The sequence below is a fragment of the Carettochelys insculpta genome, chromosome 7, assembly GCF_033958435.1.
Source record: "Carettochelys insculpta isolate YL-2023 chromosome 7, ASM3395843v1, whole genome shotgun sequence".
Taxonomy (NCBI): domain Eukaryota; kingdom Metazoa; phylum Chordata; order Testudines; family Carettochelyidae; genus Carettochelys; species Carettochelys insculpta.
Window position 1 is genome coordinate 40,657,590 of NC_134143.1, and position 27,767 is coordinate 40,685,356.

Here is a 27,767-nt window from a genome sequence, read left to right on the forward strand (position 1 = left end):
TGTCAAAAAAAGATATGAAAAAGGACATACGTTTATATTATAGGAATGTTTTCTAAAGGGCATAATGATTTTAAAGAGTAACATTTCAATGTTATTTTTTTAAAAATGCCAGACATCTATATCCTTTAAAACTTCCAGTTTCGAATAGCTGAAATTCCTTGTGTCTTAACAATTTTGGTTTTAATTATGTTTAAAATCTGTAATTTGACTCTAATCATATTGTTATTTGTAAAAATTACTGATTCCTCCCCAATCCATTTCCATAATTGGAATCAATACCCATCTGTTTTGGTAAAAAAGGTAAAAGTTGTTAAAATTACAGGAAATAATGTTTTATTCATTAACTTGTAGTGTTTTATTAATTGAAATATTTGAAAGTAGTTAGGACTTTATTTCACTGTTTGCTTCTACTCTTTTAAACAATTTAGTGATCTAACAAATACCTTCTTATATTGCTTATTTTCCTTTGTACAAGTTTGTGTTTTCTAATCTTAATAAAACTTGCTAGAATGCAAACCACAGGAATAGCAGAAGACCAACATTTTTGTTACATGATAGCTTGCTAGAAGCTGGGAATAGGCCGCTTGATCACCAATTCTGTACAGTTCCTCTTATACATCTGGCATTAGCCACTGTCAAAAGACAGAATATTGGGCTATATCGAGGTCAGCAACCTCTGGGCACAGGGACCAAGAGTGGCATGCAAGCTCATTTTCATTGGCATGTGAGTCGGGAACTCAGCCCTGCCCCTTGTCCCCCACGCAATAAGGAGTTTACTCAAAGTCATGCCACCTGTGGATTAACAAAAGACCAGCTAATGTTAGCAACCACCACCTAAACAGTGAAGCTCTGCCTCTTAATTTATTTATCAATGAAGCTGTTGTAAGTAAGACTATTAATGACTTAAAAAAGTATCACAGGCACTTGGAGTGCAGAGGTCACAAGGTTAAATTTTAGCAACCCGCCTCCGAAAAGCTGCTGACCCTTTGGCTAGAGGGACCTGTCATCTGACCCTGTATGGCCATTCTTATGTTCTTAATACGTACTAGGTTGTTGGGGTTGTTTTGTTTTGGTTCAAAATAATATTTGATTACTATTCAGCAAACTTTCACTTATGAAGTCTCAAAAATGAAAGTTTTTTTATAATTTAAAGGACTCACTGAAAAAATCCAACACTCTCACTACACTATGATTTCAGTTGTAAGTAAGATTTCTTTTGAACAATACTTGACCCAGTCTGCAATCAGACTGAAGTAGTGGGACTGCACTTGGGCGTAAAGGTTCCACCCCTCTGGAGCTGACATCAGCGCTGGGTGTTAAAAAAACCTTCTGCTGGGGCAGCATAGCTACAATATAGAGGATGACTGTGGCTCAAGACAAAGTGACTGTTTCGCAAGGCAACAGGTGCTAGTTAGAGGAGGGCAGTCACAGCTTCTACAGAAAAATTACAGCATTGCTTGGGTGTGTTTTTATCTGCAGCAGCTTCTGCCTAATTTATGTCTCCCTCCCAGGCATCACTGTCTTGGTTTGTTTTGTTTTGTTTTGTTTAAATACACACCACGAGCCCCCTCCCACCTTTGATAGAAGCCCCGTGTTTATGTAAATCAGGAAGCAGCTGGCAACGGGCAATGCTTTCATGTATGTTTAATGGTACAGCCACGAGTAGGCCCAGTCGAGGTGAGTGTATTTTCTGGACCTGAGCCTAGTTTATTTCAGTGCTTTGCTGCCGGGAACGGCGCTTTCCCTGGACTCCCCCGGCGCGGGGGGCGGATGAAAGTTTTGACGCCTGGTTTCAGTGGCAGCGGTCGGGCAGGCCGGGCCGCGCCCCAGCACGGGCCATGTGGGGCCCCTCGATTTTAAGTGCCCCGAGAGAGAGGGCGGGAAACGCCGGGGCAGTGATGCGCAGGGCCCTGAGCCTGGCGCCAACTACCGCTCTCCTCCCCTCATGCCACTGAGCAGCCCCAGCCCCCCGCTGCCCCCGTCGCCTCCGAAGCGACCCGCCGGCCCAGCTCCCCCCGCGGCGGCGAGGACTTGGGCCCTGGGAGCGGCGGCCCGCGGGCAGGCAGGGCGCCCTGCCCCGAGAGAGGCCGCCTGGGCTGTGGCGCAGGAGGGCTCGGCGTGGGAGCAGCGCCTGCGCGCCTGTCCCGCCTGCTCGCTGTGGCCCAGCGCTGGGACCGGCCGCGGCGGCCCGGCGGGAAGGGGCGGGAGGCGCGCGCTGTTTCCCTTTCTCTTTCGCTGGGCAGCGCGGCGGGGGCTGGTGCCGGCGCGAGTCGGATGGGCGCCGCCAGGTACCGTTCGGGGGCCGGACGCGGGGCAGGAGGCGCCGCAGGTGCACGGCGCGGGGGGGGAAAGGGGGACGGAGACGGGGCACCGCAGCCCCGAGCCTGGGCCGTGCTGCCCCGGCCGCTACCGGGCGGTGCGGGAGCCCCTCTTCTGCTTAGGCCGGGGGAGGGGGCCGGACCGGAGCGGGGGGAGCCTCCCTCCGCCGGGACCCACGGCGAGGCCTGGTGACGGGCTGTGCCTCTTGGGGCGGGGGAGGAGGAGTGAGCCCAGCGTGTGGCTCCTGGGATCTTCTCAGCCTCCTTCAGAGCTTACTGGCAACCTCCCCGGCTCCCGGCAGCGTGAGCGCCGCCCCTGCTCCCCGGGGGCTGTCGCCTTGCACCGGGCGCTCAGACTAACCAAGCTCAGGGGGGCAGGGACGCTGGCTGGATCCTGTCCCTAAAGCACTTAGCACAGAGGCAGTGGTGGGCATTGCGCCCGGCCAAGCACCCTGGCACCTGTCTGCTGGGTCATCCTCCTCATTCTGCTTCTCCTTTCACGTGCCTTGCAGAGATGAGCAGGCCTTGCCCCCAGAGGAGCAGGCGTTATGAATGATGTCCCCGTGAAGGGTCTGGAATGTCCATCAAATGCCTGGGCAGGTGCAGTTGCACACAGCAGCTCCGGTGAACCACATCCTTTCCAGCTGTCACGCTCGCGCCCCGGGCCAAAAGCGCTCAGCCACCATTGCCTGCCCCACGAATGGCTACCCAGAGGAAGCACTTGGTGAAAGATTTCAATCCTCATATCACCTGTTACATCTGTAAAGGATACCTTATCAAGCCCACCACAGTAACTGAGTGCCTGCATACCTGTAAGTAGCCCTTTTGAAATTACCCACTCAACAAGCGGAGCTTGAACGTCTCTCATCTGGCACCCTTGGGACCTGACTGGTGCTGGGTGAGAGAATTTGCCAGACTGGGAGGTCAATATTGTCTGGTCACATTACCAACACTTCCACTGCTTACTGGGCTCTTAGAAGACATTGAGGGGTAAATTACAGCAAAATAACAGCACAGAACATGGAGAGGCAGGACTTGTGGCTGTAAACAAACTTTATAGGGCCATGGGAAACTTGGCTACACCCATGATAAGCAGTCCTCCAGCTAGCTAAAATCATGCTGGACTAGAGGCCCTGTTGCATCTCTGCTTGCAAGTAGAAGTTGGGCTGGAAGAAAGTTCTAGAGAGGAACTTGTTGTAATACATGTCCGAAGTATGTGGGCCTGGCCCCACGTTGGCCAGGGGAGGGGCTCCTTTGGGAGCTGGGCCAGGCCAGTACTGGCTGGAGGTGGGGGAGGGCTGGGGATGGCATGGTATGGGGCAGACTCTGTTGGGGGGCTGGGCTGGGCCCCACGCTGGTTGGGGGAGGGGATGGGGATGCGGGTGGCACAGTCATGATGTATGGCAGACTTTGTTGGGGGCCAGCCCCCCCGGTGGGTGGCGGAGGCTCCTTCGGGGAACTGGGCCAGGCCCTGTGCTGGCCAGGGGAGGGGCTGGAGCTGGCATGGATGTGGGGGCAGGGCTGGTCCGGGCCCCTTGCTGTCCAGGGAAAGGACTGTGACTGGCACAGTGCAGAGGTGGGCTCTGTTGGAGGGGCTGGGCTAGGCCCTGCATTGGCTGGAGGGAGGGACTCTGGCCAGCATAATGTGAGGTGGGTGGGGGAACATGTTAGAGCCTTGCCCAGGCAGACAGACAGACACAACAAGAATAACACACATGATTATGGATGTTGCCGGACGAGAGAGTCCCGTATTAGAGAGTTCTCCTTGTAATGCTTCCTCCTGATTACACCACTTTTTTTTTTTAATGTATAACACAAAAGACTATAAAGTATTTAAGGATGTTCAGCTTGGATGTACATTATTACCATTGAATAATCTCCATGTGGAGTACATTGGGCCCTAGAATTAATTGAGGAAGAGAGAAGTCAAATATTTCAAAAGGGTTTATTATGGTTCTGGCAGTATATTCTACTTAAAATTATAGTTTAGTATATCCAGTGAATATTTCTAGTAATATGGTAACTATTGAAGTGAACTGTGGAAAGGAAAGACTCTGAAATAGGCCAAGCTCTTCCAGCTGAGAAATTTTCTGTGTGCACTAGAGCTGAGTCACCTGCACAAGACAACTCACTTTTGAGTTTCTGCGCTTGGAGCTGACTACAGCTTTACACAGTGGATAGTCTCCCCTGTGGGAGTCAGTCTCCTTTTGGAAAATTGAGTTGCTACAAAATATGTTAGTCTATAAGGTGCCCCAGGACTTCTTGTTGTTTTACAACAGAATGGTGACTGTCCAAGAACAGACACTACTTCTCTTTTGAGAATTCTTCGGTATGGAGAAGAGCACTCTGGGAGATACAGCACCGGAGGAATCTGTTGCAGTGAAGCATGTCCTGCTGATCTGTGTGCCAAAAATACCAATTCTTGTGATAATGGAAGGTGTCCGAAACTTCTGGGGCTGGGAATGGTGTTCACTTCCCAGTTTTTTAACCCCAGTCAGCCTTCAGAGTTCTTGAAGCCTAAATCGTAATACTTTAGTAATTTAAGCTATGATGGATTACAGAGGGTGCCTCTGAATGTAAGTATTATACTCCCAGCGCAAAAGGGTATTAATGCTTTTGACTTTTTAGGAACCTGGCCTACCATTTAGCAAATAAAGCCACACACAGATGATGAGGATGTTGATGAATGGCATCTCCTCAGCCTGGATTCTCTTTGCTTTGAAGAGTGAGCAAGGACTGACTCTCCTTTTTCACTAGACCTACTTTTATTGGCTCTTTATGGTAGAGAATCTGTAGATGCAGCTACTCTGCCATTCACAATGTTTAGATATCTGGACAATGGTGTCAGTGTGATGTCTGTTGTGAGTAATAGCCGTGGTTTTAAAGCATCCTGTGCCTTCTGAGCAATAGAGATCAGGAGAGCTCTCTGGGATATCTTACATGCAGAGAGAGTATAGTCCTTGCAAATCAGGCTCAAAGACCAACATCCTCATCATGAATAGTAACAGAGAGGAAGCTGTGCTAGTCTATATACTACCAAAACAAAAAGCAGTCAAGTAGCACTTTAAAGACTAGCAAAATAGTTTATTAGGTGAGCTTTCGTGGGACAGACCCACTTCTTCAGACCATAGCCAGACCAGAACAGACTCAATATTTAAGACACAGAGAACCAAAAACAGTAAGCAAGGAGGACAAATCGGAAAAAGATAATCAAGGTGAGCAAATCAGAGAGTGGAGGGGTGGGAGGGAAGATCAAGAATTAGATTGAGTCAAGTATGCAGACGAGCCCCTATAGTGACTCAGAAAGTTCCCATCACGATTTAAACCATGTGTTAATGTTCCGAATTTGAATATAAATGTCAGTTCGTCCACTTCTCTTTCTAAAACGGAGCGATAATTTCTCTTCAGTAACACACATACCTTGAGGTCATTGACAGAATGCCCCATTCCATTAACATGTTGACTAACTGGTTTGTGGAGCTGGAGTGTTTTGATGTCTGTTTTGTGCCCATTGACCCTTTGTCTAAGGGAGTTAGAAGTCTGTCCAATATACAAAGCATCTGGGCATTGTTGGCACATGATGGCATATATGATGTTAGTAGAGCAGCATGAGAAAGTGCCCGTGATTCTGTGAGTAACCTGGTTAGGTCCAGTGATGGTATTTCCAGAGAAGATATGTGGACAAAGTTGGCAGCAGGCTTTGTTGCAGGGAAAGGTTCCAGGACTGGTGTTCCTGGGGTATAGACTGTGGCTGTTAGTAAGGGTCCTCATGAGGTTGGGAGGTTGTCTGTAGGAGAGAACAGGCATGTCACCCAGGGCCTTCTGGAGTGTAGCATCCTGATTAAGAATAGGTAGGAGGTCTTTAATAATTCGTTGCAGTGGTCTGAGTTGGGGGCTGTAGGTGATGACCAGTGGTGTTCTGTTCTTGGCTTTTTTGGGCTGATCTTGGAGTAGCTGGTTTCTGGGTATGCGTCTGGCCCTGTCGATTTGTTTTTTTACTTCTCCTGGTGGGTAATTCAGGTTTATGAATATTTGGTAAAGTTCTTGTAGTTTTTGGTCTCTGTCAGTTGGATCAGAGCAAATGCGATTACACCTAAGAGCTTGACTGTAAACAATGGATCTAGTCACGTGTGCAGGATGGAAACTAGAAGGGTGTAGATAAGTATAGCGATCAGTAGGTTTTCGTACAGTGTGGTACTGATCAGGCCATCCTTGATTAGTACTGTAGTGTCCAGGAAACGTATCTCTTGCATGTTGTAATCGAGGCATAAATTGATGGTGGGGTGTAGATTGTTAAAGTCTCTGTGGAATTCTTCTGGAGCCTCTGTACCATGGGTCCAAATCATAAAGATGTCATCAATGTATCTTAAGTAGAGGAGTGGTAATAGGGGACGAGAGCTGAGCTGAGGAAAAGTTGTTCCAGGTCAGCCATAAATATATTAGCATATTGTGGGGCCATGTGGGTGCCCATAGCAGTTCCACTAATCTGGAGGTATAAATTGTCCCCAAAACGGAAATGATTGTGTGTGAGAACAAAGTAACAGAGGTCAGACACCAGATTGGCTGTGGTGGCATCAGGGATGGTGTTCCTGATTGCTTGTAATCCGTCTTTATGTGGAATATTAGTGTACAGAGCCTCTACATCCATTGTGGCAAGGATGGCGTTATCAGGAACTTTTCCGATGTTTTGTAATTTCCTCAGGAAGTCGGAGGTATCTCGGATATAGCTGGGAGCGTTGGTGGCATAGGGGTTGAGGAGGGAGTCCACATAGAGACTATCCAGTTATGTGGACTCCCCCTGAGGGTCGTAGTGAAAGTCTGGACTTCTATGTACAATGCTTCCGCAACCGTGCTCAGTCTGTCATTATACACAAACAATGCCAAATGAGACACAATCTCAACTATGCTGAACGCTATGCTGTCCAGAGTCTCAAAAATAACCAAGACATCATAATCAAACCAGCTGACAAAGGGGGTGCTGTTGTCATCCTGAATAAGTCAGACTACGAACAGGAGGCAGGAAGACAACTCTCCAACACCACATTTTACAGACCTCTCTCCGCTGATCCCACTTTGGAATTCCAAAGGAAATTACAACAACTACTGAAGGAACTCCCTGTTGCTACTCGAGACCTCATTATCTCAGACACACCATCTGAGCCGCAGCCTGGATTATTCTATTTACTTCCCAAAATCCACAAACCTGGAAACCCTGGACGTCCTATCATTTCAGGTATTGGCACCCTTACCACCAGACTATCCAGTTACGTGGACTCCCTCCTCAACCCCTATGCCACCAACGCTCCCAGCTATATCCGAGATACCACCGACTTCCTGAGGAAATTACAAAACATCGGAAAAGTTCCTGATAACGCCATCCTTGCCACAATGGATGTAGAGGCTCTGTACACTAATATTCCACATAAAGACGGATTACAAGCAATCAGGAACACCATCCCTGATGCCACCACAGCCAATCTGGTGTCTGACCTCTGTTACTTTGTTCTCACACACAATCATTTCCGTTTTGGGGACAGTTTATACCTCCAGATTAGTGGAACTGCTATGGGCACCCACATGGCCCCACAATATGCTAATATATTTATGGCTGACCTGGAACAACTTTTCCTCAGCTCAGCTCTCGTCCCCTATTACCACTCCTCTACTTAAGATACATTGATGACATCTTTATGATTTGGACCCATGGTACAGAGGCTCCAGAAGAATTCCACAGAGACTTTAACAATCTACACCCCACCATCAATTTATGCCTCGATTACAACATGCAAGAGATACGTTTCCTGGACACTACAGTACTAATCAAGGATGGCCTGATCAGTACCACACTGTACGAAAACCTACTGATCGCTATACTTATCTACACCCTTCTAGTTTCCATCCTGCACACGTGACTAGATCCATTGTTTACAGTCAAGCTCTTAGGTGTAATCGCATTTGCTCTGATCCAACTGACAGAGACCAAAAACTACAAGAACTTTACCAAATATTCATAAACCTGAATTACCCACCAGGAGAAGTAAAAAAACAAATCGACAGGGCCAGACGCATACCCAGAAACCAGCTACTCCAAGATCAGCCCAAAAAAGCCAAGAACAGAACACCACTGGTCATCACCTACAGCCCCCAACTCAGACCACTGCAACGAATTATTAAAGACCTCCTACCTATTCTTAATCAGGATGCTACACTCCAGAAGGCCCTGGGTGACATGCCTGTTCTCTCCTACAGACAACCTCCCAACCTCATGAGGACCCTTACTAACAGCCACAGTCTATACCCCAGGAACACCAGTCCTGGAACCTTTCCCTGCAACAAAGCCTGCTGCCAGCTTTGTCCACATATCTTCTCTGGAAATACCATCACTGGACCTAACCAGGTTACTCACAGAATCACGGGCACTTTCTCATGCTGCTCTACTAACATCATATATGCCATCATGTGCCAACAATGCCCAGATGCTTTGTATATTGGACAGACTTCTAACTCCCTTAGACAAAGGGTCAATGGGCACAAAACAGACATCAAAACACTCCAGCTCCACAAACCAGTTAGTCAACATGTTAATGGAATGGGGCATTCTGTCAATGACCTCCAAGGTATGTGTGTTACTGAAGAGAAATTATCGCTCCGTTTTAGAAAGAGAAGTGGACGAACTGACATTTATATTCAAATTCGGAACATTAACACATGGTTTAAATCGTGATGGGAACTTTCTGAGTCACTATAGGGGCTCGTCTGCATACTTGACTCAATCTAATTCTTGATCTTCCCTCCCACCCCTCCACTCTCTGATTTGCTCACCTTGATTATCTTTTTCCGATTTGTCCTCCTTGCTTACTGTTTTTGGTTCTCTGTGTCTTAAATATTGAGTCTGTTCTGGTCTGGCTATGGTCTGAAGAAGTGGGTCTGTCCCACGAAAGCTCACCTAATAAACTATTTTGCTAGTCTTTAAAGTGCTACTTGACTGCTTTTTGTTTTGATATCCTCATCATGAGAGCACGTAATATTTACTCAGTAAAATTGAGTGCTAGCTTTACCATGGTGTAAGGATGCCATTCCACACAGAAAACTTACCTGGGCCAAAATTTTCAAAATTGTTTTTTGCATATTACATGATGATGATGATGGTAATGGTAATACTACTACTAATAATATATGTATTTAGCACTCTGTCTTTGATGTAAATTATAACTATAAACCTACCTTCTGAAATTAATAGTGTGTCCTGCCAGAATCTGTCAACAAGACTTTATCCACATCAGAATTCCTACAGGTTTTGCCAACCAGCTAGAAACAAACCTCAGTCCCTTTTATGCCCCTCCCTCCTCTGAATCCTAAGTAAATAAATTTGACTTCCAATGTATCCCAACAATCGTTAAGCCTGTCTAGTTTTGAAATGAAGCGAGTCCCTCAGGAGAATACCCTACCATCCAGCCACCTCCATTTGTAAATAGAGGCGCATCTAATTTGAGTGTCTTTGCTCCTTGTAATTGTGACAGTAGGTTTGTTTCTTGAGCAAGTACCTAAGCAAGGGAGTGTTTAAATGGAACATGACTGAGCAATTTTCAGAAGGGTGATAGAGCCTGTGCAAGTCTGCAGTGAATTTTGGGAAACAGTTGATCTTCCAATGGAATTTTCCACTGTGTGCAAGTGAGTAGCTGATTAACAGTCAACTTTATTTTTGCCCTTGAGCAAGTGAAGTGTTCTTAAATTATAATTTTAAGCTTTCTCACAAGGACATTTTTCTAAAAATAGGATTATTTTAAAATCTGATCTATAAGGAGGTAAAAGTTTAATAAAGTAGCGTATCTACAGAGAAGCTTTTCTGTATATCACCTGTCTTGTTACTTAGTTGTGGATAAGGGAGAGCTGAATCAGGGCTGGAGGATCACATACTGTGTGGATCCTTGGCTCTTTCAGTGTGCCCTCTCCTTTGCTCCAATGAAATGTAGGCTGGAATAGCCTTTGAGAACTGCCTCCAATTTGTCTTTGAGTTTTAGGCTTTCATTCCACTGATTTAACTTTGATTCTGATGGGGTTTTTCCCTACCATGAGACTTCTGTTGAAAATTTCTGATTATAGAATAGAATACTAATTCAGTGTAAAATGCAATATCTAAAATATAGGCAAATGTCTTGTTCCATTATGAGATTGTACTTAGTTACAATCAGTGCTTAGATACCTTCGTGATTATCATGTAAAAGTTTTCTTAGAGAGGTTTTTCCCCTTGAGATGTCTTTGACATAAAGGACTAAAATGGTATGTAAATACAGTTGTTTGTACTCTTGTTGTAGCTCTATGAATCCCAGCATGTTAGAAACCCAAAAAGGGTGAGGTAATTTTTTATTTTTTTATTTTATATATTTTTGGTGGGGGCAGGGGAACAACTTCTGTTGTGGAAAGAGACTAACTTTAAAGCTTAGGAAGAGCTGAAGAAGAGCTCTGTAGAAGGTCAAAGGCTTGTTTCCTTTTCCAATATAAATTGATCTAATAAAAGATATTGCCTCGCCCACCTGGTCTTTGTAAATAGTGCCAATCATGTTGTTTTCCTTTAGTGTTGATGTGACCAGCAACACTGACACGTATATGCATAGCTGTTTAGGTCAGTGCAAAGGTTTAAAAGTGGAAAGTGGACTATCAGTATTAATAATTACCCTTTAGAAAGATAAAGTAGAGCACCCAAATGGGATGTTTTGTTTGTTGGTGAATGAAAGGCATCTCACGCAGGTAGGTACTTTTACATTGTGATAAGTCACCTAGAGTGATGTCTGATTTACTGACATGTAAAAATCATATACAGGTACAAGTAAACAACTTCCTAATGTTGTGACACTTGTATAACTTTTTGCGCTAAGTATCATGGTGCAGCCAAAACCAAATTTGTCTGATGGTTTTCTCACTTGACTGACATGCATTGCACGTGTCTCAAAATTCAGCAACCCACCTTGCATTTTGTTTATTTTTCTCGACTGTGTTGGTTGTCGTTTTGTGTTGTACTGTTAAACAAGACAATTAAACTGCAGCATGTGTGTATCTCTGACTGTGTTTATACTAGACATTGACGTGGACTGCCGATACACAATTTTAGCTACATACCTAAAATTGATTTATCAGCGGTCGACTACTATAGTTGTCTATATGAAAGAAGGGCAACGGGATTTGTCCTGTTGACCTTCCCTAATCCTCACCGTTTGCAAGGTGTTCTGGGGCCAACTTTGACCCCAGAAAGTGCCATTTCATGCATGCATGAAAAAAACCCCGTGCAGTAGTATAGTCCTAGCCTAATATTGTAAATATAAATGTTTGTAAAAGGTGTTATAGTTGTCACTTTAAATTGCTGCTGAGAGATTTTCCCCCTACTCTAGAAATTTCAAAGGAATAAGTCCAGAAAAATATGCAGTTTTTCATATTGTGAATAATGGAATAAGATCATACCTGTAACGGATGTAAATATTAGTTGTTGGACCTATTCCTACAGGAGGTATCAAAAGTCCACGTGCAAAGTTTCTGAGTGCTAGAATTAGCATGTTGATTTCTTATTTATCGATGTAAAAGTCATATACATAGAACCTCTATTTATATGATTTTGACTTGCGCACTACTGGATTAATGTAAACTGAAATTGTGAGTGGCAGGGAACTGGGAACCAGGCAGCTCCTGGCTCTTCTCCAGTTGCTGGAGCCAGGAAACTGACCAGCACTGCTGTGCTCGTCAGTTTCCTGGCTTCCAAGTGTGGCAGAGAGCATGGAGCCAGTTTTTAAGTATAAAAACATGAAGGCAAGAGCAAACAAGACCAGAATATCAAGTTTGTTCATCTCTTCTTGTTAAGTCCCTTGAAGAATTTTTGCTCTTTAGGACACTTTTATTTTGTGCATGTATTTTCAAACAAATGAAAATCAAGTTCAGTATTTAAATTGTCAGAAGTGTTAAAATAGTGTGGATTGCTGTAATGAGAGCTGTGTAGTGAATCTCTGTGGCTACTGTTTGTTGCTGTTCCCTATTAACACTTTACATTATACAACCCAAGATAATGAAAGTTCATTTGTGTCCTGAGGGTTGTACTGTGCCTCCTTGATGGAATCTGCTTTCTTCTCTGCACTTATGTTTCACAAGCCTGCCGTGGAGCAGGTGTTCCCCTGTTGCTGTACTTGCAAGCAAGAGAGCCTGCTCCCTACAGTAGGGTTGTGGGAGACTTGCCGTGCAGCCTGGCTGTTAGAGCCATCCATCCGTAGAAAGTCAGTCTTTACAATTAGGAGAGCCAGTCAGTGGGTGTTAAAGTCTGTTCCCCAGAATGCAGGCGTTAAGACAGTGGTGAGCAACCTGTGGCCCACTGGGGCTCCACCTTTGGCCTGCAGACCTTGGCTGTCCCTCTCATGCACTGCGTCACTGGAGCCCTGGATTTCCTATGCCTCCCTCCCCTCAGTTCCCAGTACTTTCAGAGGAGCCACGAATTTCCTGCTTTGCACTCCGTTCCCACTCCTCCCCGTCTCTGTCAGTACTAGAACACAGCAGATCGGCAGTTGGTGGAAGTCCAGCCCTGGGAGGGAAGGGGAGGAATGTGGATGGAGCACAAATCAGGCACTTTGTATACACCAAAAGTGCTGGAAAGGAGGGAGAGGAGGAGGGAAGTATGGGGTTGCAGTGCCCTAGTGCACAAGAGATGCATGGGCATAGGGGGCCCTCGGATGGAACCCCGGTGAGCTGCAAGCTGCTGTGGCTCATTGAGGTGGAGGAGGGCCGCTCTTGCAGCCCACCCACTGTTCATGGTTGCCCATAGCTGTGTTAGACTCTCCTAGGCTGCCTTTCTAGAATATTGAAATACTTGTTTTCTGAAGATTTCAGGACTGCTTCAAAGAGCTCTGTATTATTAGCGTTCACTGTTTTTGTTTCAGAAGTGGTTTTAGTTCCTTGGACAACTATTCCAGAAATAGTTTTTCGGTCCATTTATTAAAGCACAGTAACTCCTCACATAATGCCATCACATTTAACATTGTTTTGTTATAGAGAGCATAGTTGTTTAAAGTTGCACAGTGTTTGCATTGTTTGGCCACCGGCTAGCAGGTGGGGGCTTGGAACCAAGATGGGCCAGCAGCCCCCCATCAACTCTCCTCTGCACAGTGCTTCCTTCCTTCTGGTGGGTCCTGCAGATCAGCAACTTCCTCCTTCCTCCCTGCAGCAATCACCTGTTAGGTGCTGTTCAGAAACCTCTGGGAGAAGAGGTCTAGGAGCCAGGATGTGGCACACTGCCTCCCCCAACCAACCAGGTAATTACTGTGGGCAGCAGGCCTAGGAGGGAGGGCAAAGGCTGTGCACCCCATTGTCACTCCTCTCCTCTTCCTGCCAAACCCCTTGAATGTCACCAAAATGCTGGTTGCTGCACATGGGTGGCGCACAGCCTCCTGCTTCCTTTCCTAGACATTCTCCCCCCCACCCACGCACACGCACACACACTTGTAGCAGTCAGCTGTTTTGCAGGGTTCAGGAGGCTGGAGGAAGAGGGAGGAGTGTGTAATGTACCTGAGCTGGGGGTGCCGACACTTTGGAAAGTCAATGCCTGTGCAGCAAGGTATTCTTTGGGAAATATTGCATCCAATAACAACAGGGTTGCTTTGGGGGAAGTTCAGGGAACTCATAACCAGGTCCCCAGATAATCCTTGGATTAGAACTTGGTTAAAATTTAGAGAGAGAGAATTTCCCTGGAACCAACACCTCACTTCCTATATCTTTTAATTCCTATGGGAAAATTGGATTCACTTAACATAATTTTGTTTAAAGTCAGCTTTTTCAATAATGTAACTGCAACGTTAAATGAGGAGTTATTGTATTTGCAGTTCACATTTCAATTCAGCAGAAAAATAATAAACAGAAGAGAGTAAATCTGCATCCAGAACATTTTAACAACTCAGTAACAGCAGACCTATTAGTTCTTGCCAACTTGTGTTCCCTTTTTCATACTAATGATGCTAAAATCTGCAATTAAGCACATTTGGAAACAACTACAGTGCAGTAGTTTCTGATTTTAAAACTTCAGTAGTGGTTGATTTAATATAAATTTGTAGACCTTTATGTTGATGATGGTGTCTCCTGAAGCAATCTCTGTGCTCCTCTGATTATTTTGGTGTTAAGATTCAAGTATTGAATGTTCCCCAGTGCTTCTGTCATCACTGGTATTAAAAGCCATGTGTCTGGGGTGAAAAATGGCTCACTTGAAGCTGTGGAAGAATTTTTTGCAATTTTCTTTATACCCTTTTAGAAAATAGTAAATGACTAGTTTGTCAGTCACCAGCATTTCAAGGATAAATAAAATAATTCTGTTATCAAACTTACCTGCATTTCATATCCTCCAAAGCCATGGCTGGCCCCTGCTTTGTGCAGATTCGCCAACATGCACTTTGCCTGAACCAGTTTTTATGTTTTTTATGTGGCATGAATTTACCCTGTGTATGTTAAGAGGAATGTAAAACAATAATACAAAATTGTATAATTATGAAAAATACTCTTCTATCCTGTATTGGCTTAATGTTAAAATATCTCAGCAGGTCACAGCTAGTCATATATTTGGGGAACAGAAAACAGTAAGTCAATGGTGTATTGTAATCCCTTATGTTAAAGAATACTCTTTTTATGCCTGCTACCAGAAGCAATCAGCATTAGTCTGTTTTTTTCAATTTCAAGCCACATGTGAGCAATAATATTCTCTTGATCTAAAAGTTACACTGTAATGATGTACACTTTTATCTAATGCACAGTTTTTTTCTGTGTTGCAGTTTGTAAAACATGTATTGTTCAGCACTTTGAAGACAGCAATGACTGCCCCCGGTGTGGTAACCAGGTACATGAGACTAATCCACTAGAAATGTTAAGGTATGGCAAAATTAAACAAAAGATGGCTATATTGGAAATTTTTAACAATCTTTTTAATAACTTAATTTTCTTAGAAAATTCCATAATTTACTCTTTTTAACTTACGGGAATGCCGATTCCTTGGGTGAACTCTAGATTCCCTTTATATTAGTTGAATATAAAACAAAATGAATACGCAGCATAAACCACCAGCAGCAAACTTGTCAATTAAAAAGTTTCAATTCCTGCTCCCTTAAATTACTCCCTGCTGTCAAGTGCATGGAAAAAAGCTGACCGTTGTAGTTTGACTCACCTCCATTTAGCATACATTCATTTTAAAAGAGAAAGGTCTTTAAAAATACTTCTGATATCTGTTTAAGCCTATTTGGCAACTGGAAAAGGAGTCCTGACACAACTCTTACATATTCTCTAGAAAGCTCTTCAAAAACTACTAATTCCCCTTCTAGGCTTCTTTTTTTAAAATTTGTTGTTGTTATATTTTAAGTCTGTTATGTGTCCATTGCTCTTTAGCCCAATGTATATACTTAAATTGACTTTTGTTTTTAATATGGCCTGTGAACTCTTCCGATATGTTGTTCATTTGTAATTCAGACATTCAAGAATGAACTTGTTTAGTTGTTGGGTACTATTTCAAACCCAATCACTAAAAAGTTTCCTTTTTTCAGATAACTGCCTCACCAGGAATCACATACAAATCATTCATATATATAATATGATTACATGATCTAGGCCCATCTACATCATTAAAGTTTATCATTTAATATTGGTATTGTACTTGATTTATTGAAGACCTGAAACGCCAACAGAATTGCCAAATTTCTGTGTCACTTTTTTTTTTTTTTGCTGAGGGGGGAGCGGTCTTTACAAGCATGGACAAATGAGTTTGTGCTTCCATTCCCAGGGGCAATTTTCTTGGTTTCTCTCTATCATCTACATAAGTTGCCTGTCACCTTTGTGTCAACATCTGATTTCCTTAGAAGAATTCAAAGTTTCAGGAAAAAATTGTTTACAAGAGTTTTGTCATATGTGAAAATATATTTCATAAAGTTACAGACATAAACCTCTAATTCCTAAATTCTCTGTTCTATCTGCCTTATTGAACAAGTTTTCCTTGACCCATTTTAGACCAACAGAGCTACCTCTACACAATATTCAAACTTAAGTACGTAACTAGTTTCCCACATGGCATTATACTTGTTGTGGAGGGAGACAGTATAAAATATGGAATCCCATACACTGTTTGAAAGACCACAATAGTTCATCTCTATAATCCTCATGAAGAGAATATGGGATATCTTACTTTTTTTAAAAATGCACTTTATCTTTTACACCAGTCCTAGTCCTGTCCACCTTTCATGTCTTTCCTTCTTTTCTGTCTCTGATGCTGTCACCACTGTACTGGCATCTACATAAATTAACATCACGGCTTACACTGCAGAGTAATTTCGCCAGTGTCTCTCTCTCATCCAGGGTTGCGCAAAGTGTAGGGGTGAGCCTCCTCAGGCGTAGGGGGAGCATGACATTTCATAAGGGGGGCGCACAACATGATCACTTGCTGAGTCTCAGGCTCATCCATCTCACTTAAAATATTAAAATATGTTACTGTTTTTATGTATATGTGTTCACATTTACATACCAATTAATATAGCTTTTACATTCTACGTATTTTCTTACACATTCGGAAAGTTTGTTTTTTTTTTTTAATAAAAGAACACAAATGAAATTTCCATCAGTTTGGATTACGTTAGACAGGTTGAGGTGCCTGCTAAGTTCAGGGATGAAAGATTGAGTCAGAATTAGAGTTTGCTGACCCCTGTTCTCGTCCACCTATCTACCTATGCTTAGACAAATACTCTTACCAGCAGAGGGAGCTGGAGAAAAGTAAAACTGGTGACATCACTTGTGCTGTAAAGGGCTCTGGTTGTGTCTCTTTGTCTCCAGCCCATTATCAGAGCTCTTTTAGATAACTATTTAAAGACTTTTTTGCATATGTATGCTTTTCTTTTTTCTCTCTCACATTTCTGTCAAGATTGGATTATTTAATGAAGGGTGCTTTGAAATAAAACTAGAAGAAAATGTTCCACTCTGGTCAGCATGGATACATTCTCAACTTGAATACTGTGTCCATTTCTGGGAACTGCACTCACAAAAGATGTAGACAAATGAGAAAATCCAGAGAAGAGCAACAAAAAAAGATCAAAGATCTAGAAAACATGATCTACAATGAAAGATTGAAGGAAAAAAATAAAAGCTATTTTAGTCAAGAGAACACTGGGGGAACGGCGTGATAACAGCTGTGAAATGCATTAAAAAGTTGTTAGGGTGATATCTAGAGCCCTGTGCAGATACAAAAATGTTATCCATGTCCATGTCAGTAAAAATGAGCCATGGATGCAGATATCTGTAAATTATAGGGTTCTAAATATCTATATGTATCTTCAAAAAAATCCATGGATGTGGTTACTCGCAGATATTCTTGTATTTGCAGGGCTTTAATGCTTATCTTTATCTACTGAGGACAGGACAATAAGAACTGGGCTTAAATTTTGTGACAAGGGAGATTTAGTTTAAACATTAGGGAAAATGTCCAAAGTCTAAGGGTGGTTAAGCACTAGAACACATTGCCTGGGGTGGTTGTGGAATCTCTGCCAGTGGAGGTTTCTAAGAACAAGTTAGACACGCACCTGTCAGGGATGGTCCAGATCTGCAGTGTCCAGTAAGCATATGGTGAACAGGGCAACACAGTGTGGAGAAGTGCAGCTCTGAGGAACCACACGTGGGGTGCCCCTTTGGCCACTCATTGCATGATGGGACAAGTGCACAATGGAGGCAGCTCCTCTGGCCCAGGAAGGCTCTAGCTGCCACAGCACAGGCTTCAGCCCAGGGCAGCTCCAGTGAGTAATCTGGTGTTGGAGAGGGAGTGGCAATCCATTAAATTTCTTTTGGACACCACGGGTCTGCACTGTCTCAGTGCAGGGAACTGGACTTGAATAATATCAAGGTCCAGTCTACATAATTATATTATTTCTGAAGGGAACTTTTGGGGAGAAGATTAGTACCCATTTTGCGGATTCTTTAAAATATGCTCATCATGGAGGAGTCTGGGTCTTGCCAGAAAGAGAATAAGAATTTGCCTACACAATGTTTATGGGGTTATGGTCCCCAGTAGAGAGGCTGTTCCAGTGGGTTTTTTTCCCATGGTCTGCAGTGGTGGTTACAGCTCCATCCCTGCATGACTCTGAAGATTTGGGAAACCAACTCTTTTCTGTCTGGTGACTACAGGGCTTGCCAAATTATAATAGGGAGAAATGCAGGTTCTCCCTTTTTTTTGTCCTTGTGTGGACTGTATCAACTTTCTTGGTCATGGCATCTGTCCTAGTCTCAGACAGCTTGCAGTTTCAGCCTTTGACCCAAGTGGGAGAGAAGCCCCAGTTTCCTCTGTGGCTAGAATTGTTGTGGAGAGGGCTATGAAAACTAATAATCCTGAAGGGAAGAAATTTCTTCCAGACTCAGTTGAACAGCTTCAGTGTCACAATTTTTTAAAAAATGGGAAGGGGGAGTGGCCAACTACACAGGTGAGCAGCATTCTTAGTCTACAAGAGAGCTCCCTGGAGCTAACTGAAAATACTCTGAAAGACTCTAAATATTGCCTCGTTCAGTACTTTATCCACAATATTTTGATGGAGGATGGCCTATAATGAGAAAAAAACGCTATTCCATATGCTCTTCTAAGCAGCTCAAAGAATATATCTAGTTTCAGTTCTTGTAGCATCTAAAGGTATGTGTACATTTCATAGGGTTGCCAACTTTGTAATCACACAAAACCGAGCCCTCTGCTTGCTCCAAACCCCCTCCGCTCCTTGCTTGCTCTTTCCCACCTGCCCTTTCCAGGGTTTGGGATGCAGGATGGGGGGAGGACTCTGGGTTGGGGCAAAGGTTAAGAGATTTGGGGAATAAGAGGGTACTCAATGCTGGAGCAGAGAATTGGAGTGCAGGGGGAGGACTCTCGGAGACAGAGAGAGAGGGTGCAGGAGGGGACTCTGGTTGGGGCAGGAGGCTGGAGTGCAGGAGAGGGTGTGGATCCCTAGCACCACTTACCATAGCTCCTAGGAAGAAGCTGCCAGGTCCCTGCAGCCCCTAGGCACATGAGCAGCCAGGGAGGCTCCACATGCTGCCCTCATGCTGGAAGGCATTGCCGCCACAGTTTCTGCTGGTTGTGGTTCCCAGCCAATGGGAGCTGTGGAGCTGGCACTCAGAAAAGGAGCAAGTCCCCTATGTCCAAGTTCCGGTGGCCAGCCCAAGACGACTCTTGCTATTTTTCTTGCGCTAGCTCAAGCTAAGTGAACGTGAGTCTGTCTACCCAGGCGGGGAAGATCACTCCCACTGCAGCATAGACATACTGTAGAGTAGACTCTAGCATCTAGAAGTGCATAGTCTTCCCACTTTCGTAGTTGACTAGATGGGAGATGTGACAGGTTGGATCACCTGGGTCCCCTTGAGGCTGCCATCCAGTGTGTAGATCATGCCACCAAGCCCACTTTTCTGTCCTCTGGGGTCCCCCATCACGGTGTTTTGCTGGCCCAGAAGCTCTGGTCTCCCCAGCCAAGGCACAGAGTTGGTGTAACAGCCCCCCTGCAAAACTACAGTGACACTGAAACAGCTCACTCCCTCTATACAGCGGTGTGCTGTCTACCCTATGTACTTTATATGATAGGTTACATCACGGAAGTCCCCTTGGGATTGTCACCCTATAGCTGAGCCCTTCTTGAGCTGAGTTGTCTGTGTTGTTCTGCTGGGGGGCAGGAACCCCAACACTGTACCTTAGCTGAGGAGACCAGAGGCTCTGGCTAAGTAGGATGGAAGGCTGGGGAACCCCAGAGGGCAGGAGGGTGGGCATCAGTGGTTTGATCAACACACCAAGTAACAATCCCCAGGGGACTTCTGTGAGATCAGTGGGAGCTATGTTGATGGGTTTGTGTTTGTTTTTTGTTTTCTTTTTGCTGAAAAGAGGACATTTACCCATTGTTTGTGCTTTCAGAGGGATCTGAAGAAACCAAATTGACAGACAAGAAATAAGCTATTCTCTGGGGTATGGTTTGCATGGTGAAAGTGACTATAATTGATCTAATATCACCTGGGAAAAGCTGTTTTAGATGTCTGACTCATATGCTTAAAATGGTAGATTAACGTTAATGGTAATATTTGAGGAAGCATGATGGATTACCTACCTACCTTCTCTTTCTGCCCAGCAGCTATGTCCTTGCTTCCTGTCAGAGCTTTTTTAAAAAAAGCCTTTTACGCCAATGAAGTAGGCTGAGTTTTTCTTATTTTGTAACAGATACTCTACTAATAGAACTTTGTTTCTTAATTTCACCAGATTTGTTTATTTGCTTATTTCTGTGTGACAGCTACAGCTGCCTATGGATTTATGGTTAAGTGTTTGTAAGTAGAGCACTTCATGGGAGAATGACACGTTTAAATTGCATACAAAAAAGACAGGGTGATACTCAGATGATCTGACCAGTTTGGTTATTGAGCATCTCATTCTAGGCTTCTGAGGGCAGCAGGCATGAAAATATATATGTAATATGTTTATAGGTATTCATATTGCTACCCCTTGCCATACTCCCTGGGTGACTCCGGGGCTCTGTGTCATCTCTGAAAATGGTGTGTAGCACAAGCAATGCTACTTATACGTGAAAAACAATAATATAGCAGAAATATTTCCCTGAATTTCCCTTGGTCTGAAAAATACATTTCTGAAATATGTTATAATCTGATTTGTAAAAGTAATTTTATGCTCTAGGCAGGAAGCGTGAGGGAGAGAAAAACTAAGACCACAAGCTAGAATTGCAGAAACAGTGATATTCTGTGAGATGTTTAAGAATGGAATAATATTTTATGTGCAGTGGTATTAAACAAAGAGTAAAGTCTTAACAAAAATGAATTGCACTTTGATTTTATTGTGTTTGGAAAAAATTTTCTCAGTGATATGAGTAAACTATGTTGTTACATTTTTGAACCAATTAGATCTTATAGGTACTATATCATTATAAACTAACAAAACAAAAAAGCAGTCAAGTGGCACTTTAAAGACTAACAAATTGATTTATTTATAATTTATAATTATTATTTTGTTAGTCTTTAAAGTGCTACTTGACTGTTTTTTTGTTTTGATAATATATAGACTAGCACGGCTCCCTCTCTGTTGTTATAAACTAACATCTGAGTACATGGTATAAGTGTTAATGTTTTAAAAATATATAATTCCATTATTAGATTTCAGGGGCTGTCTAAATTGCAAGGTTAATGGAAGTTCTTTGCCAATATTGAATATTGAAATTAATTTTCTGAGGGATGTCACTTTTTAAAATCTCTTTGAGCCCTGTCCCACATTCCCTGTTTAACTAAAATTATGTGTGCCCCAAAAATCGCACACTTTTTGTATCCTACTCTATGGACGCCAGCAAACCTGAATGAATTGTCTGTCAGTTTGCATTGTGACACACAATTAGTAGTGGAGAATTGCTTGCTCATGTAGTTCATCCTGCCTTAAAAATAAAAATGTAAAAGCAGTGCTAGAGCTGGTATTTACATATGATGTGTTGTGCAATTCTGGACATAATTTTTTTGATTCAGGGAAAAGTGCGTGTAATTAATTTATTAAAATACTCCAACTTTTACAGAAACTACAGGTTGAACACCTCTAAACCTCTCAGAACCTGACTTGTGCTGGATGAGAGAATTTGACAGACCATGGGAGGTCAATGTTGTCTAGCCTAGCAGTGGCCAACCTTTTTTCATTGGGGGAACCACATGGCAATTTTTTACATGTTCCAGGAACCCAAACACAAAGTAGCCCCAAACCACCCCCAACAAGAGGTGATGCAATTTAGATTTAGTATTGGCAACAAGGACCTCATAGAAGACTAGTTTATAGATGATAACCTTGATCAAGTGATTATGATCTAATTTAGTTTAAGCTAAATGGATGGGTAAATGAAAATAGGTTTGCAAGTAGGATCTTCAATTTCAGAAGGAGAAACTTTGGAAAAAAAATTAAGGGAACATAAGAACAGCCATACTGGGTCAGACCAAAGGTGCATCTAGCCTCAGAGGAAGTGGCAGAGCAGGTAATCACAACAGCCATACCTCTCCTGACATCTATTTCGACTTCTGATAAACAGAGGCAAGGGGGACAATTCTTGTCTATCCTGGCTAATATCCATTAATGGACCCAACCTCCATGAATCTGTGTAGTTCTTTTTTGAACCCTGTTAAAGCCTTGGTCTTCACAACCTCCTCTGGCAAGGAGTTCCACAGGCCTGCTATTCGCTGTATGAAGAAAAACTTCCTTTTGTTAGTTTTAAACCTGCTACCCATTAACTTCATTTGGTGACCTCCAGTTCTTTTGCTATGGGAATAAGTAAATAACTTTTCCTTATTAACTTTTATATATCTCTATCATGTCCCCCTTTGGTATCCTTTAATGTAAGCTGAAAAGTCTCAATTTTTTAAATCTTTTTTTATATGGCATCCATTCTAAACCCCTAGTCATTTTAGTTGCCCTTTTCTGAACCTTTGCTCATGCCAATATATTTTTTTTTGAGATGAGATGACCACATTTGTACTCAGTATTCAAGATGTGGGCATACCATGGATTTATATAGAGGCAGTAGGTTATTCTCTGTCATATTCTCTATCCCTTTTAAAATGATTCCTAGCATTCTGTTTGCCTTCTTGACTCTTGCAGAACATGAAGTGGATGATTTCAGAAAACTATCCACAATGACTCCAGCATCTCTCTCTTGAGTAGTTATAGCTAAATTTGTCCTCATCATTTTGTATGTATACTTGGGATTATTTTTTCCAATGTGCATTACTCTACATTTATCAGCATTATTCATTTGCCATTTTGTTGCCCAGTCACTTAGTTTTGTGAGATTTTTTTGAAGCTCTTCACTGTCTGCTTTTTTCTTAACTATCTTGAGCAGTTTAGTATCATCAGCAAATTTTGCCACCTCACTGTTTACCCATTTTTCCAGATCATTTACAAATAAGTTGAATAGGATTGGCCACAGTACAGACCCTTGGGGACACCACTGGTTAACTCTCTCCATTATGAAAACTTAACAGTTATTCCTATCCTTTGTTTCCTTTCTTTTAACCAGTTTTCAGTCCATGAGAGGACCTTCGCTCTTATCCCATGACAACATATTTTACTTGAGTCTTTTGGTGAGGGACCTTATCAAAGGTTTTCTGGAAATCTAAGTATACTGTGTCTGTTGTATCCCCACTGAGCACCTCAAAGAACTCTAGTCGATTAATAAGGCATGATTTCCATTTATAGAAGCCATATTGACATTTCTCCGACACATTATGTTTGTCTACATGCCTGACAATTTTATTCTTTACTGTAGTTTTAGCTAACTTGTCTAGTACTAACATTAGTCTTACCCGGTCTGTAATTGCCAGGATCATCTCTAGAGCCCTTTTTAAATATTGGAGTCATATTACCTATCTTCCAGTCAGTAGGTACAGAAGCTGATTTAAAGGATAAATCACAAACCACAGTTAATAGTTCTGCGGTTTCACATTTGAGTTCTTTCAGAACACTTGGGTGAGTGCCATCTGGTCACGGCAACTTGTTACTATTAAGTTTATCAGTTTGTTCCAAAACCACCCCTAATGACACCTCAATCTGGGACAGTTCCTCAGATGTGTCACCTAAAATGAATGGCTCAGATTTGGGACTCTCCCTGACATGCTCAGTTGTAAAGTCTGAGGTAAAGAATTCATTTAGTTTCTCCGTAATGGCCTTATCTTTGAGTGCTCCCTTAGTACCTTGATCATCCAGTGGCCCCACTGGTTGTTTAGCAGGCTTCCTGCTTCAGATGTATTTTTTTGAGGTTTGGCTAGCTGTTCTTCAAACTCTTTTGGCTTTACTTGTTGCATTTTTACACTTCATTTGACAGAGTTGATGCTCCTTTCTATCTTCTTCACTGGGATTTAACTTCCATTCTTTAAACGGTGCCTTTTTAGTCTTTCAGTGCTGCTTCTACTGGGTTATTAAGCCACAGTGGCACTGTTTTAGTACTCTTACACAGGAGGCAGCTGTGCAGGCAGGACTGCTGCACCCTCCAACTATATGGGGGTGGAGCCGCCACACAGGGCCCAAGACAGTATTCCCTGGCATTCCCACAGGGCCTGGGGCAGCCACACCATGCCAGAGCTGGCTTGCCAGAGGCAGGTTTTTTTGGCAGCAGTACAAGGCCAGAGCCTGGGCTGGGGGCAGCGAAGCAGGGTTGGAGCCAGAGCCAGCATCCCCCAGCAGCCTAGGCCGGGGTGTCCACCCAGCACCAGATGGGCAAGCAGTCCAGTGAGGGACAGGAGGAAGTGGGGGGATGGGTGGCAGAAATTTGGGGGCCAGTAGCAGGAACCTCCTCTAGTCCAGCGAATTCTCTTGTTTGGGACCAGTTCAGGTCCCAGCCATGCAGGATCAGGGAGGTGCAATCCATGATTTAACTTAAAGATGCAGGAACTGTCTGAAATCTGCATCCCAAACAAAGAGAAAAAAATTGGGGGGAAGGGTTGCACACCAAACTGGATGATGAAGCATCTTAAACAGGTTACAAAGAGAAAGCAGAGAATGGAAGGAATAGAAAGTATATGAATCAACAAGGATATCTGCCTCTTGAAGGTAGAAAGTGTAGGGGAAAAAGAGAACTGCCAAAACCCAAACAGATATGGATCTTGTAAAGGACATTAAAACCAATATTAAAAGGTTTTTTAGCCATATAAATAGAAGAAGAAGTAGACGGACTGCTAAACACTGAAAAGAGAGGTGGAGGTTAAAGATGGTTTTTAGGCATGGCCCAACACCAAAACCAATAATGTGCCTCAGTTTTTAATAAGGATAATGAAGAGCTTATGGGTTAGTGGCAGGGTGGCTAATGGAAATGAGGATATGGAAGTAGGAATGACCACATCCAAGGTGGGAGTCAAACTCACAGTTTAACTGGACCAAATTGGGGAGCCCAGATAATCTCCATCCTTCAGTATTAAAGGAACAGGAATATGAAATTGCATGCCCAGTAGCAAGGGTTTTTAGTGACCCTTTAAATTTAGGGATTGTACCCTATGACAAGAGTGTGACTAATATACTACCTAGTTTTAAGACAGAAGAAATGTGATTTAGGATACTATAGGATTATTAGTTTGATTTTTGATTATATGCAAGGTCTTGGAACAAATTTTGAAAGAGAAAATAGGAAAGAACGTAGAAGTAAACAATTGGAGTAGCATGGTTTGAAAAGGTAGATGGTGCCAAACCAACCTGATCTTTTCCTTTGCCAAGCTGATTTCTTAAACAAAGGAAACGTAGTAGCTCTAATCTACTTGGATTTCATAACAGTTCCATGTGGTTTAGGTGGAGAAGATGGGGTTGATATAAAAATTGAAAGGTGGTCAAGGAATTGGGTAAAAGGGAGACTACGGTGTGTTATACTGAAAGGAGTACTCTCTCAAGCTCAAGCGAGGTCACTAATAGAGTTCTTAAAGGATCAGTCTTGGGACCAGTCATCTTTAATTTTTTTCATTAATGATTTTGGCACAGAAAGCAGGAGTGTGCAGATAAAATTTTCAGATGACAAAGATGGGAGCTGTAGGCAATACATTGGAGGACTGAAATGTACAAGAGGATGTGGATGATGATGAAAACTGGAGTAATAGAAACGGAATTATGTTTAATAGTGTAAAAAGGAAAGGCATGCACTTAGGGACTAACAGTAAGGTGTTTGTGGTAAGCTGAGGACATATTCTTTGGAAGCAACAAAGAAGGAAACAGCCCTGCATGTACTGATTCATGTATTGAGCCACCAGTGCAAAGCAGCCATGGAAAAGCTAATGCAGTCTGAGGAAGCAAGGAATGAGGTATTTCCGGCTGAGATAGGGAAGTGTTTTTAGTTATTACTATTGTCCAACACAGTATGGAGACCTAGTCTGGAATACTACATGCAATTCTGGTCCTCCATGTTTATGAAAGACGAGTTCACGCTGGAGCAGGTACGGAAAAGGACCACAAGGATAATCGGAGGAATGGAGCAATGTTCCCTCTAATTTTTTCCATCCTTCTGCAGAATAAATTTTGTTTATGTGCATTGAGGCACATGTAGGTGTGCACCACCTATAGCAACACATGCTGCTTGTTTTGGGCGTAGCTGCCGTCAGGCAGACTTGAACCTGGGACCTCTGGAGCTTAGTGCATGAGCCTCTGTAGCAGGGGTCAGAAACTCTCAGCATGGGTGCCAAGAGTGGCACATGAGCCGATATTCATCAGCACGTGAGGCAGCCGGGAGTTTGCTCAAAGCCATGCCACATATGAATTAACAAAAGACCAGCCAAAGCCATCAACCACCATCTAAATAGTGAAGCTCTGCATCTTAGTTTATTTATTAATGAAGCTGTTTTCAAGTAGGATTGTTAGTGACTTTACAAAGTATTACCAGCGCTGGGACCATACTTAAAGGTCAAAAGGTCAACATTCAGCGCTCTGCCTCTGAAAGGTTCCTGCCTCCTGCTCTATAGTTTGAGCTAAAAGTAGCTGACTCACAACCAAGGCTGTAGAGGACACTCATTCTTTCTCTCTGTAAGTGGTGTAGGTGCCACTGCATGGGACAGTGAACCATGCCCAAAAGGTGTGTGGGTTACATGGGCAGTTGTGAGTGTTCTGCCAGTCAGTTGGGCAGCACTTGAATTTCTCCTGGGCTGCCAGCCAAGTGCTCAGCTTAGAGGGAGCACTGATGGAGAGTCTACCTTACAAGAGGAGACTTTTAAGAGGCTTGGTTACTTTAACTTAACCAAAGGCTGTGGGGAGAGATGAGTAGGCATCCTTCAGTCTGCATAGACTATGGATCGCGCCCTTTATAGTTTCAATTGAGGACTTCATTTACAGCGTCTACTGTGACTATGAAGACCCACACGAGAGTGACAGTCCTTGCTGCACCTCTTGCAGATGTGGTGGGTGTCTGGCAAGTCCTTAGTGTGCTTTCTGTGCGCTCGCTTCTCCTCTGCTAGCTGTCTGATCCTCATCTCGCCCTTCTGAAGGCCCTTGTGTAACCCCTGCCTCCATCTGCCGCGGTCGTCTGCTAGTTCTTCCTAGTTGTCCAGCTCGACATCTACCTCTCTGAGGTCTCTCTTGCAGACATCTTTGTAGCATAACTGGGGGCGTCCGGGAGGTCTTTTGCCAGAGGCTAGCTCACCATACAGAATGTCTTTTGGAATCCTTCCATCATTCATCCTGTGGACGTGGCCAAGCCAGCGGAGCCATCTCTGCCTGAGGAGGGTGTGCACGGTTGGGATTCCAGCTTGCTCGAGGACGGCGGTGTTTGTCACTCTGTCCTTCCATGATATTCCAAGGATGCACCTGGGGAGAGATGATTGCTCTCTATAAATACATCAGCGGTATAAAGAGCAGAGCAGGGCAGGGAAGAGATTTTTAAGTTAATGTCCAGGGTTGGCAGAAAAACAAATGGATATAAAATTGGTCATCTTCAAGTTTAGGTT

At 43.4% G+C, this 27,767-nt stretch overlaps 1 protein-coding gene across 4 annotated transcripts in view; it reads left to right on the top strand.

Moving 5' to 3' along the window:
- The first annotated feature begins 2,110 nt into the window (after positions 1–2,110).
- PCGF5 (polycomb group ring finger 5) overlaps positions 2,111–27,767 on the top strand; it is a 63,809-nt gene continuing 38,152 nt past the window's right edge. For all 4 annotated transcript variants that reach the window (XR_012646307.1, XM_075000365.1, XM_075000367.1 and 1 more), the window contains exons 1-3: positions 2,111–2,288; positions 2,831–3,130; positions 15,107–15,203. Coding sequence is in view for 3 of the 4 variants with exons in the window: in XM_075000365.1 (XP_074856466.1) it covers positions 3,019–3,130; positions 15,107–15,203 (209 nt within the window). In the remaining variant the exon portion in view is untranslated. The remainder of the gene's footprint in view (positions 2,289–2,830; positions 3,131–15,106; positions 15,204–27,767) is intronic.